At 38.3% G+C, this 12313-nt stretch overlaps 1 protein-coding gene across 7 annotated transcripts in view; it reads right to left on the bottom strand.

Moving 5' to 3' along the window:
- Positions 1-12313, bottom strand: part of CBLB (Cbl proto-oncogene B) — a 94193-nt gene that overhangs the window by 42686 nt on the left and 39194 nt on the right. For 3 of the 7 annotated variants that reach the window (XM_072993897.2, XM_020809848.3, XM_078389911.1), the window contains exons 5-7: positions 5123-5279; positions 4074-4195; positions 438-575 (exon numbers count right to left, since the gene is read on the bottom strand). In XM_072993897.2, the coding sequence (XP_072849998.2) occupies positions 438-575; positions 4074-4195; positions 5123-5279 (417 nt within the window). Of the gene's footprint in view, positions 1-437; positions 576-2019; positions 2242-4073; positions 4196-5122; positions 5307-12313 lie in introns of those variants that run through there. The other 4 variants (XM_072993895.2, XM_020809846.3, XM_078389910.1 and 1 more) reach the window with 2 other exon arrangements.

Raw genomic sequence — 12313 nt, 5'->3', positions numbered from 1 at the left:
CTAGATTGCAAATAAACACTGGCCATTTTAGTTTGCACAACCTCTACCTAGAGTCAATATACACATTTAAGTTCACACAATATTACAAAAAAGGACTATACGATTTGAAAATAAACTGAGCTCTTGGTTTCCAATGAATCTGATAAAAGCTGAAACTGGCTCAAAGAATAACTAGACAGTAGGGACTATCACTTTTTCTTAAAAAAACTAGCATAAACGTCATTTAAATATTTTAAACATTTCTCCCATTTTAGTACTGTTTTTATAACTTATTTTTAGTTCTGCCTTTCATTAAAAGAGGTATATTTATATTGTTTAATGATGATTAACTACAACGATGACCTAAAGTCAAATTACATCAAACCCTACTCAGAACTCCACCCCACGTATAGAGAACTAGATTTCCTGTACATAGAGTAGTAAGAATGCATACTCACAATCCTTCCCGGCTACCATCAATCAGTGCTTGAAACAGAGGCTTATTATGAGGTATGGTCTGTAAAATATTTCCATCACCAGTGACATATCCAATGGCCCACTGTCCTAGTCGAGTGCAACTTAATCTAAAAATGTAGCTGCAGGACAAAGGCACAAAATTGCACTTGGTGAAGTAAAAGAGACAGGACTACATGTAAACTGAAGAAAACAATTCCACTCATTTTATAAGTTAGAAATCAATACCACAAGTGTTTCTTAAGTTTAAATTACAGATCTAATACAATGCCAACATTTGCACACAGTAGCAATCTAAACTTTAACTGTGACTTGTTGAGAAAGACAGAATATATATCACAGACAACAGTTTGTTTTATCTAATGTTGGTTTATTATCTCTCTGCTCTTTGGGTTCTGTATATACAGTGGTGCCTCGCTTAACGAGCGCACCGTACAATGACGAAATCGCATAGCGATCCCTTTTTTGGGATCACTAATGCGATCGCTCAAGGACGTTTAGATGGGGCGAAACTCGCTTTGCGAAGATCGGCAAGTGTTTCGCTTACCGATCTTCGCAAAACGAAGCCCCGACGATCAGCTGTCTGGCGGACAAAATGGCCGCCGGAAGCCCCAAAATGGCCGCGCGCAGCATTTTCGCACCCTCCCCTCACTTAACGAGGGCGCGAAAATGGCTGCCGGCCATAGGAAACTTCACTGAACGGTGAGTAAAGGAGCCTTTTGGAACGCATTAAACGATGTTTAATGCGTTCCAATGGCTTTCCCTGTCCCATTCTGCGATGTTTCGCTATAGCGAAGGTTAATCCGGAACGGCTTAATCTCGCTATACGAGGCACCACTGTATTTATCTACTATCTTGATTTTTTTACTGTCAATTAAGAGTATAACTTCACTTCATCACTATATCTTCCAGCATCTGTAGATCCTGTGCCATTGGCCAGCTGGAGAAACAGGGCAGGGGACATAAAGCCTCTCTCTGACTTATAGATTTTCAGCTGCTTCAAGGCCAACGTAGTCCTAAAGCTTCATTTTCTTCTTCCTTTCCTGGACATGCACCATAGAAACAGAATCCTTTCATTTCTTAAGCATATATACCTTCCCTTCTGAATAAAATAACTTCTTCATACTAAATTTTTATATGCAGTCATACAGGTGTTCAATAAAATTTGCTATTTACCGAAAGCATTCTGATTAAGCAGTGGTGATGCTCCAGGACTCATCCAGCAGACTACTAAAAGCAAAGATGTGTATCTCCAGGAATTCTTGGACAGATGTTAGCACAATGCTGAGTACCCTTTATAGATATTACTCTCCTTGCAATGTATCTACAAACACAGCTGGGCAGTGTGTGCAGAAAGGGTTTATCAGCACAAAAGTTAAAATCCAGCTGCCAGGCAGAGTTAGAACTGGGAGATCTAGAAAAGTGTCATTAAGAGTATCTATTGCTTTGGCTGTACCTCTTTTTCCAACCACACTTTCCTTGCACTTCACTGGCCTGTCAGGGGTTCGAGTAAAGTACTGTAACAAGTATTAATGCAAGAAAAGAATTTCAAAAATCAAATTTTACCTATGATTTTAGGCTGTGATTTGTTCTCCAGTAAAACCTCATAGTTAGCTAACTAGGACAAACTAGCAAAGCATAGTTTGGTTCTGTGTCCGAATGTAGCCAATGATAGCTCAGTGTTAAGCATTTTCCATAGGAAAAGGAAAAGGAAGATATTTCATAGAATTAATAGAGACTGAAATCCATATAGACATCTGCGTCCATAGTTACAGCTTATTTCCTGTCCTAGAGAACAATAAGCAGTAGAGAAAAACAAAAGGAAACATAATCTGAATTTAGAGAAGTACCACTAAAAGTAGTAAGTGGTGATGCTCTGCGAATGAAGAAGTGGAAATTACACAATTTCACAGGCAACAGAGTAAAAAAAAGAGCTACAGAGATGATGTATTACAAGATACAAACAAAAGCACAGCAGGACAGAAAAACAGTGATAGGTAACCTGTGATTTTATGGTTGTAGTGTGTGACTCTGATGCCTATAGTCCATTGCCTACATGGGGTCACCATTTCCTCTTTAAAATGTGATTTTAAAAAGAGCTTTTCTATTATGGCTTGATTGGAAAGCTTGAAATTTGGGATCAAGACATTTATGAATGTCCAATAACTGACAGAACAGATCCATATTTAGTAACTTTTACTATTTTGTCATAAGTGTAGCTGAGTTTTAAAATGCAAATTGACTTAGGCTAGTAAAACCAGGATTGCAATTCTTCGAATGGAGTGAGGTAACTTTAAAATGCTCACTACTGTATTTTTTTAGGCCCAGTGAGATTCATTTAGTTGTGGTGAGGAATAATGTGTTTTCTGATGTGGTCCCACCAAGCAGAATTATCTCCACATTTACTCTATATGGTTTGTTGTGGTGGGTACTATCAAAAATTTATTTGCTTGGCCAGACATTTTCATAATTATTTTACTGTCCTAGTAATGGGGTGAACTTTTAATGGTTTTTAATGATTTTATTAGTTTTATCATCTTCCACACACCATGAGGTACAAACTGAAAAAACACACACACATCAATTTGACTCTCCAGGCTTGCAATCTCCATTTTGAAGTTTAAGTAAATACCACTGCCATGGCTGCAAAATGCAGTGACAATGAATTTTGAACTCTGCTTTTCTCCTCCAAACTTTCCAAGATTCAATGCTAAGTCTCAAGAATTCTGAAATACTCAAATGCTCATTACTTCCTAATATTTTGGTGGCCTAAAAGGTATTACCAGGGCTTGACAAATTTTAAAATATCTCACCAGTCAGTCAAAAATTTCACCAGTCAGCATAATCGAACTATAGCCTTGCAATTTAAATTAACAAATTTAAACTAGGCACTTGTTCACTTTTATTTCTATGTAACAATGTGTACAAACCTAAAATAAATTGTACTACTTATAAGGGAATCACTGATTTATACCCTCGAACTTGGGTTGCTTTATCATCTGCGTGCCTGTGGGGTCATGAAGCTTGTATTTTGAATGCCTTTCTTTTGAATGTCTCCAGCAAAAATAAAACTGCAAGCAAAAGTGCCCAGCCTGTTAAGGAGCCATGGTTCCCTCCCACCCCAGGATATGTCCTCATTCGGTTGAAACTGGGAGCAGGGAATCTCCATATTCTTCAATATGGGCCTACTTTACATTCTCTTGCAGAGCTATATCTCTATGTGCTGCTCAAACTCTCTTCTCGCAAAAAGAGGACATTTTTCCTTTTGCAATGGGAGGGGGGAGGGGAGTACTGCAGGATTAGAGGGATAGGCTCATCGAGCAGCATTTTTCACTCTTTACAGATGAGTGGACAAATGCATTTTTCAAGCCCTGGGTATTACCCAACTCTGCTTGTTGCATTATCAATGTCTTGTTATTTCTAGCAAATTCTTTTACCATATACTTTCTTCAGATTTCTTTTCAAACAAGCAGAATACAAGTATCTTGAAATAAATAAAATAATGAAAATAAAATGTAGTAACATCAGCTATCTTGCACACTACTATTTTTTTTTAAAAAAAAAGGTTAACGGAGCACAGAAAACCTCTTTTTAATGAAGTAACAGTTAAAATGTATTACCTTCCTGGTTTGTTGCTGTATTTTTGCAACCGTGCTTTAACTTCATCATAAGTCAAAAACGCCATATATCCAGGATGCGTCACTGCTAAGAAGTTCCAATTTCTTAATATTGACCCCCAAGGCTAAACACAAAGTAAGAAAAAGAAGCCAGCATTTATGTGTATGTTGTGCTTCTGCTCCATTCTTCTGTCAATGATCATGGAGGCAGACACCATCTTTTTATATAGTATGTAAACACGCAATTTAATAAGATACATTTCAAGGAGAATGCTACTGAGAAAGAAGCAAGAGGTCTAATTTTTCAGCAGACAAAGAAAAGAAAGCCAAGCAATCATCTAAATACAAAAACTTCCACTGTTTTAATCTAAATTCAAAACAAAACATTAACCTCTCTTTCCTTTAGGTACAGCAGGAATGCTAACACTGAGTATGTAATTTATCACAACAGTAGTGCAATGGTGAGATATTAAATATGGCAGTTGCTTTGATAATTACTCATAGGTACGCAATGCAAGAATATAAAGAAATTCTATCTCAGTTTTTCATGTCCAGATATTCAATGTACTTGACTCTGCAGCCTGCTCTTGGATATCCATTAAGTTATTCTTTTCTCACTCCTATTTTTTCTCTTTCACTACTATTTTTATTCTGATGTTCAGAATACAAAACCTAAGTATCTTTTCTCTAGATATAAGAAACAGAATATTTAAAAGTTAATAGAAAGCTCTTATTGTTATCTGACAAACTGAATTTACCTTAAGTTTATTTTGTTGAAGTTTACTCTGTACAAAACTTGTCTAGGTTAAAAGCACCATCTAGGACTATTGAACTCAAATCACTTATGAAAAAAACCTACAGAATCAATTACTGGTACTGTAACTGGATACATCTCATTATCAGAATCATCAAACTAAACTGTCAATACATCATTTTCAATTGATGGAAAAGATGGTCCCCTAAATATGGCTGCAAAGTTTGAAAGAAACATACCTAGAGAAAAGCAATAAAAACAGATAGTAATCAACACTACATTCATTTGAAAATTTTACCTGAAATAATCTTGTGAAGATATCAAATTCAAATATTGAAATATAGTCATTACAAGTCAAATCAATGGTAGACTTCAAAGCCATTGCTTCCAGACCAGAACTAATCTGATGTACTTCATGTAGACATTGCCGAAACACCTTCCAAGGCACTATGGTTCTGTAGTAAGAAAACAAAACAAACGTGCTACATAATATATAGCCATCTCCTTAAGATATTTAAACAAGAATTGTTGTATGTTTCAAAAGCACTGCAGTTTTGTTTTCATGATAAACATGTAGCTGAATTCAAATTTCACTCTGTTTTACTGTATTTTCTTCAACAGGAAAAAGCAATCACTTAACTATCCACAAGAAACTTTATCAATCAAAGTTTCTAAAAAATCTGCAGCACTACCCAAAGTGAAACTGTGACTCCATAATCTTTTATATTCTAACATATTACATGAGTCATCAAACCAGATCAATTCCAGCTGTTTACTAATTCTCTTAGAGCTAGTACAGGAATACTCCTGGCATTTTCTACTGCTCTTTGACTAAGGGAATTTCCCTCTGACATTAAAAGGGGGAAATTAAGCTGCTTCCAGCTTAAAACTATTAGAGTCTCTTTCAGTCTCCTAGTGTGGATTTATTCTTGCACAGCTGCATCTCTTGATCAGTGAAAGGTATGATGTAACATGGAACTCCCCTGCTTATCGTTTGGGGGTATATCATGCTGCCAAGGATCTCTCTCAGTCTACTTTCATTGAAGCACATCTAAGGAAAAGTACTTCGCCTTCTCTCTCACCTGCTTTTCCTTTCAAGCCCATGACCCTTTGCTCCAGAATCTCTTTCTCTCACTCTGTTTCCTCTCCTTTTCTGGCCAATGTCACACACAATCCAACTCACTGCAGCTTCCTTGGGACAGCCTCTATTAATTCAGCTTGATTTCCTCTTTATTCCCTTTTGATTTTTTTAAAAAAATTTCCTCAAAAAGTTCTGCACTCATTTTCATTTTTCCTCCTGTAAAATGCTATAAAGACGAATCGGTATGTAGACTAAAATGTGTGGATATTAAACCATGTTTATTAGGCCATGTTTGATGAATTCACAGGAGCCTGTCCATCAACAAAGCTGGATCTAGAGCTGGAGACAATACCTTAATTCCTCAGATGAACAACTACTCCTACTACAATTGATAGAGGTAAACCAAATAAGGCTTCTATCAATTAAGGCAGTTTTATCAGAGCTGCTCCAGAACACCTAGTGGCCAGTATCCTATTGTTAGATCCAACTACAAGAGACCCATTGAATTGACTATCTGAATGATAATTCAACATGTATACAAATCACACTGTCAATGTGTCTATTCTAGTTAGAACTAGCAGAAGGATAATGCCGGGGGGGGGGGCATCCTGTTCAACACAGAGGATCATGTTTCCAATTAAAACTGGTGGTATATTTCACACTTCCAATTTAGTTTTCGATAATCTATTTAAGTGCTTGCAAATAACACTAATACAATGCAACAAAGCAAGAAGTTTGGAACAATGGTAAGTAAGGTCCCAGGGCATGAGATCCTAACAGACAAAGGAGTCGGTTAAAACTACAAGATGGGTGGGAGTTTCTTAAAAAATAAATTCTAAAGGAACATATACAAACAATTCTAAAAAGAAAAAAAGATGGAAGACAGGAAAAAAGACCAATATGGATTCACAGAAAGCTCAGAGAGGACCTATTTATATTTATTTTTTAAAAAGGACACATATAGGAACTGGAAGGAAGGCCATGCCACAAAGGAAGATGATGGGTAAGTAGCAAAGAATTGCAGGGATGGTGTTAGGAAGGCAAAAGTTGAGGATAAGGTTAGTAAAAAAAAGTTAAAAGCAACAACAACAAAATCTTCAGGTACATCCAGCTACTTAATGGGGATGGAAAAAATGGTAATATATGACAAAGAAGAGGAGAAGTGCTCAATTCTCAACCTCCTCTGAAAGCAGTGATCGCAGTCGAAGACTTAGATAAGACAGCGATATGAGGCTTGTAAAAAAAGCCATTCAATAAATTACTTTCTAGAAAACGTACCTTATTTTTCCAATATATCTTCTTCTGCAAGCACAATTAAATTTGAATGATTTGAACTTAACACTGTACACTATAAAATTTTATCTTAAAAAGTTGGGTCCAAGAGCTAGCTCTGCAACTTGTTCCTATAGTTCTTGCAACAGCCCCAAATTGGTTTACACCTATGTCCATATAATTCTTTGGAGATAATACTATATAAAGAATGTACCAAAAAATCTACAAATATTGTGTATTCAACACATTTAAGAGGTAGCTCTTCCTATTTACGAAAAACAGGAAACCACAATGAACAGAATACTGCAACAGACACAATTTAAGAACAAATTTTAATATACTAAGGGGCAAAGAATTGCTCTGACTAAAATACAATACTTTCATTCTTAGTCATTTCTAACATTGTGGCATCTCTCATAAACCAATACATGACTGATGAATCAATTAATACATACTCTACTGTTTGTTATCTGGCCTCTTTCAGCTTCTCTCTCCAAATCTTCTTTTATATTATAATTCTGTGAAGGACAGGTTGCTTACCTGTAACTGCAGTAATTTGAGTGGTAATCTCTGAACTAATATACCGCGTTTTCCTCGAAAATAAAACAGGGTCTTATATTAATTTTTGCTCCAAAAACACATTAGGGCTTATTTTCAGGTGGATGTTTTATTTTTTCATGTACAACAATCTACTGTACATTTATTCAAATACAGTCATGTCATCTTCTGGTTGCTGCACAATGAGTCCCTGGTGGAGGGCAGGATTTCACTTAACTGGGGCTTATTTTGGTGGTAGGGCTTATATTACGAACATCCTGAAAGATCATACTAGGGCTTATTTTCAGCTTAGGTCTTATTTTTGGGGAAACGGTACACAGGTTTTGCACCTGCATAACCACCTTCAGAATAATCTAAAGCTAATCAGCTTTTGGGGGCCCTACTTCTATATTGAAGTGCATCCTAAAGATTTTCTCTCAGTTTCATTCTTCTGTCAACACACAAAGGCCATTGTGATGGACTGTAGGGAAGAGGATGAGTTCACTGATGACCACCTGAAGAACTACAGTTGCAGATAAGCAAACTATACTCTTTTGTCGTTGTTTCTGTGACTCACACAGAGTGACTAGCTAACCCTCTTACTGGAAAATGTCATGTCAAAAAATACTAAAAACAGATCAACAACCCTGGCAGCAGCACCCTGTCCCGACTTCTCTGGTTGCTGATGCTGAATGGGCGCCTGCTGGAGCAAGTGGGGTCCACAGCTGTTCAGCAGGAAAATGAGCTGCCCCATATATAAATATCAGTATATTCAACTACCATCCATTTGCTATTAAATCTAATGATAAATTAAGAATAAAACTGCTCTCAGGGCTTCAGAAAATAAGATGCTGAAGTGCTGCTTCTTTATACACAACATTTGAAATCACACTGACTTTTGGCTGGTGTTCCACCTGCTTTATTTCCTGTTTCAGCATCATTCCAAATTTCTTTTCCAAACCACATATGAAGAAAAAAAAAGTCCAATCCTCAACATTTCCTCTTTGTAGCAGCGGAACACCAGTGAATGAAAATAAGGTACCATACCCTAGCTTTAACATGCTTCTATGATTATCTTTTTCAACTATTATCTAAGTTTCTTGTGAAACTTCTCTAACTATAAACAGTCCTTCTAACACCACTGCCAATAATGACTGTCTCTTTTTTCTTTTCTCTCATTCAGCTTAGTACTACAGTTGCCTCAGCTCTCTTCCTCCTTTATAACATCTTTATAACAGCTTTGCTATACGTACAAACCACATTATCTTTCTAAATTGCCTCAAGCAAGTAAGGCTGGGAATACCGAAAATGACATTGGATATTTCTTTACCCAGCATGTTGTTAGTCTGTGGAACTCCTTGCCAAAGGATGTGGTGATGGCATCTGGCCTAAATGCCTTGAAAAGGGGATTGGACACATTTCTGGAGGAAAAGTCCATCACAAGTTACAAGCCATGATGGGGATATATAATCTCCAGGTTTAAAGGGAAGGTACTTCAAAATGCTAGATGCAGGGGCGTGGTATCAGGAGACAACTACAGTGGTGCCTCGCAAGACAAAATCAATCTGTTCCACGGTTAATGCCGTCTAGTGAAAATTTCATCTTGCGAGGCACGGTTTCCCATAGGAATGCATTGAAATTTAATTAATGCATTCCTATGGGGTAAAAAGTCCAAAACAAACAAACAAAAAAATAAAGTCACTTACCAGGTACTGTAGACTAAGCCTGGCTCCTCACAGTGCCTTGGTAAACTCAGAACAGTCGGAAAAAGAGCGCCAAACAGCTGAGAGTCGGCACCCAGCAGGGAGTCGGCAGCCATTTTGTGCTCTTCTCCACTCCTGCCCTCCCTCCCGCCTCACAGCTGATCAGCACAGGGTGTCAGAGGCTTCTGCAGGCTTTCCCAGCAGGTAAACAGGCAGTGGAAATGCACCGGGAAGCCCCTGAAAGCGGTGTTGAAAGCCGCAAACCCCCCTGCACTTCTACCCCCCACGGCGCTTTCAGAAGTCTCCCAGGTGCTTTTCCATTGCTGAACAAGCCCCGGGAGGCTTCTGAAAGTGGCGCTTTGCTGCAGGGGGACGTGGGGGGCATGGGGGGGTGGGAGGCCTGCCCCTCCCACCCCCCTACCCCCACGGCAAAACGCCGCTTTCAGAGGCTTCCCTGGGTGCATTTCCACTGCCAGTTTACCTGCTGGGAAAGCCTGCAGAAGCCTCTGACACCTTGTGCCAATCAGCTGTGATGTGGGGGGCAGGAGTGGAGAAGAGCACTCATACCCCACCCCATCCTGCAGCAAAGCACCGCTTTCAGAAGCCTTCCGGTGCTCCATCTTGTGAAGCAGGGCCATAGGAACAATTCTCTTGTGAGGCACCAAAACCCTCGCTGGACCTATTCATCTAGCAAGTTTTTCGTCTGGCGAGGCACCACTGTATCTAGTTCACTCATGTGCTCACAGGGGCATCTGGTGGGGCCACTTTGAAATACAGGAAGCTGGACCAGATGGGCTCTTTGTCTGATCTAGCAGGGCTCTTCTTATGTTCTTGTGATGTCAGTTTCTTTCTCCATTATATTTTACTTATATAGTTCACCAGCTCCTATCCTGTCATTCATATTTTCAAAAAATACACATGAATTCTAGTTAAGTTTTTCTAAAAGTAACAGCTGATTTACAATATATTTCGATAACACTCATTCTGCCTGTATCTGATCAACAATAGAGCAGAAAATCTGAAGCATATGAGATAGTGAGGTCAGCAACTTTAATTCAGGTAGGACAAGGTTTTGCTGATTTGAAATCCAATGATAGATGCCAAGAAGGGGATTTAGCATGCAGAAAATGCTTGAGTCAATCTCTGGCATTTCCAATCAAAAAATATCACTGTGAAGTAGGTAACACTGGGCTCAAGAGACAGATCCAATCTGGTAAAAGGCAGCTTCCTAACCTGCTTTGTTTGGGATTGCACTCCCACTAAGACACATGTTTGTACCTTAGGTGGGAACTTTAATTTGATATGGCTTCTGATTGTTCAGATACAGTGGTGCCTCACATGGCGTTAATTCGTTCCGCAAAAATCGCTGTAAAACAAAAACGTCATGCGATTTTAAAAAGCCCATAGAAACGCATTAAAACCCGATTAATGCATTCCTAGGGGCTTCAAGCTCACCGTCCAGCGAAGATCCTCCATAGCGTGCCCATTTTCGCTGCCCGTGCAGCGAGGAATCCGTGCCAGAAAACAGCGGGCGGCCATTTTTTTTTAACCCGGTGGCCATTTTGAAACCGCTGATCAGCTGTGCAAAAATCATTGCTTTGCGATGATCGGTTACCGAAACAGGGGACCAAACATCGCAAAGCGAAATTCCCCCATAGGGAACATAGTTTTGCGATCGCTTTTGCGATCGCAAAATCGACGTAAAGAGATTTCATCATCGAACGGAGCGCTCATAATGCGAGGCACCACTGCAGTTGCATTAGCTACAAATACATTTTACTAGCTTAGATTAGTATGCAACTGTACTGGTTCCTGCTGAAGAGTGATGTATAAACATGCGTGCATGTGCTAACTTTCACACTGGACCACCATCATAATATAGTCCATGGAGTTAGAACTTCAAGAATTATCCCTAAAATGCAATCCAAAATGTTGGCAATAACACTGGCAGAAGGGAACATTTATACAACATTTAAAATTCTTGAGCCTATTTAATCTACAAACTGCTTTTTCTTTCTATTCAGAGAGATGGAGAAGACATAAAGTAAAGGATTATGCTGAATACTGTAAATTTAAAGCCTAGGAATAAACAACATTCTTTTTAACACGGCTATTTTAATAAAACCTTACATGTTCTATTCAAATTAAGTGGAACAGATTTCAGTCAGTACATGAAGGCTTGGCTATGCGGAGAATATTATAAGAGACTTAGTGAAAGTTTGAATATTCAAACACACAAGAGCAGCTAAAGGTTGGTAGCAGCAAAAGACGGAGAGAGGAAAAAAGTGAAGATTATTGGAGAAAAAATGTTTAGTTCTGTGGTGATTTAAAGAGAGCGTTACCTAAATAGTCAGGTACCTAACAATGGACTTAAAAGGTTTAAATTACATGTAAATACACAAAGAAGCAGTCCAATAATTTGAGTTAACTTAGTCTTTGGTGCCGAATCTCACACTGAAGTAGCATATACAAACTAAAATGCAACTGTATGCCCTTACACAATATTCCAGGGTAAAACACATGAAGTTATGCTTAAAAAATAATCTAGAGAAGATAGCCGAATGAGAGCACATTCGGAAATTCCAATTTTATATTCTTGTAAGTTCTGAACTCACCAAAATTACCATAATAAGATCAAGTAATTTAAATTTCTGAATGCCAAAACTCTTCCTCACTTTCCTCTTTACGTCAGGATGCAAATCATACACAAAACCATTTACAAACTAATTTGTCATAACAAGCAGAGCTTTAAAAGAATAATCCAAGGCACAGTGCCATGTAGTTGAAAGAGTAGTGCATATCTAATGTCAAGTCTTTTTCTAACAAATCTGATTAAATTGCATCACCCACCCCAAAAAAAACCCAACCCTCCAGCTCAATGGTATTTTTTAGTTAT

The sequence above is a fragment of the Pogona vitticeps genome, chromosome 3 (assembly GCF_051106095.1).
Source record: "Pogona vitticeps strain Pit_001003342236 chromosome 3, PviZW2.1, whole genome shotgun sequence".
Lineage (NCBI taxonomy): Eukaryota > Metazoa > Chordata > Lepidosauria > Squamata > Agamidae > Pogona > Pogona vitticeps.
Note: the sequence above shows the minus strand (reverse complement) of the source record. Positions and strands in the feature narration are given on the sequence as shown.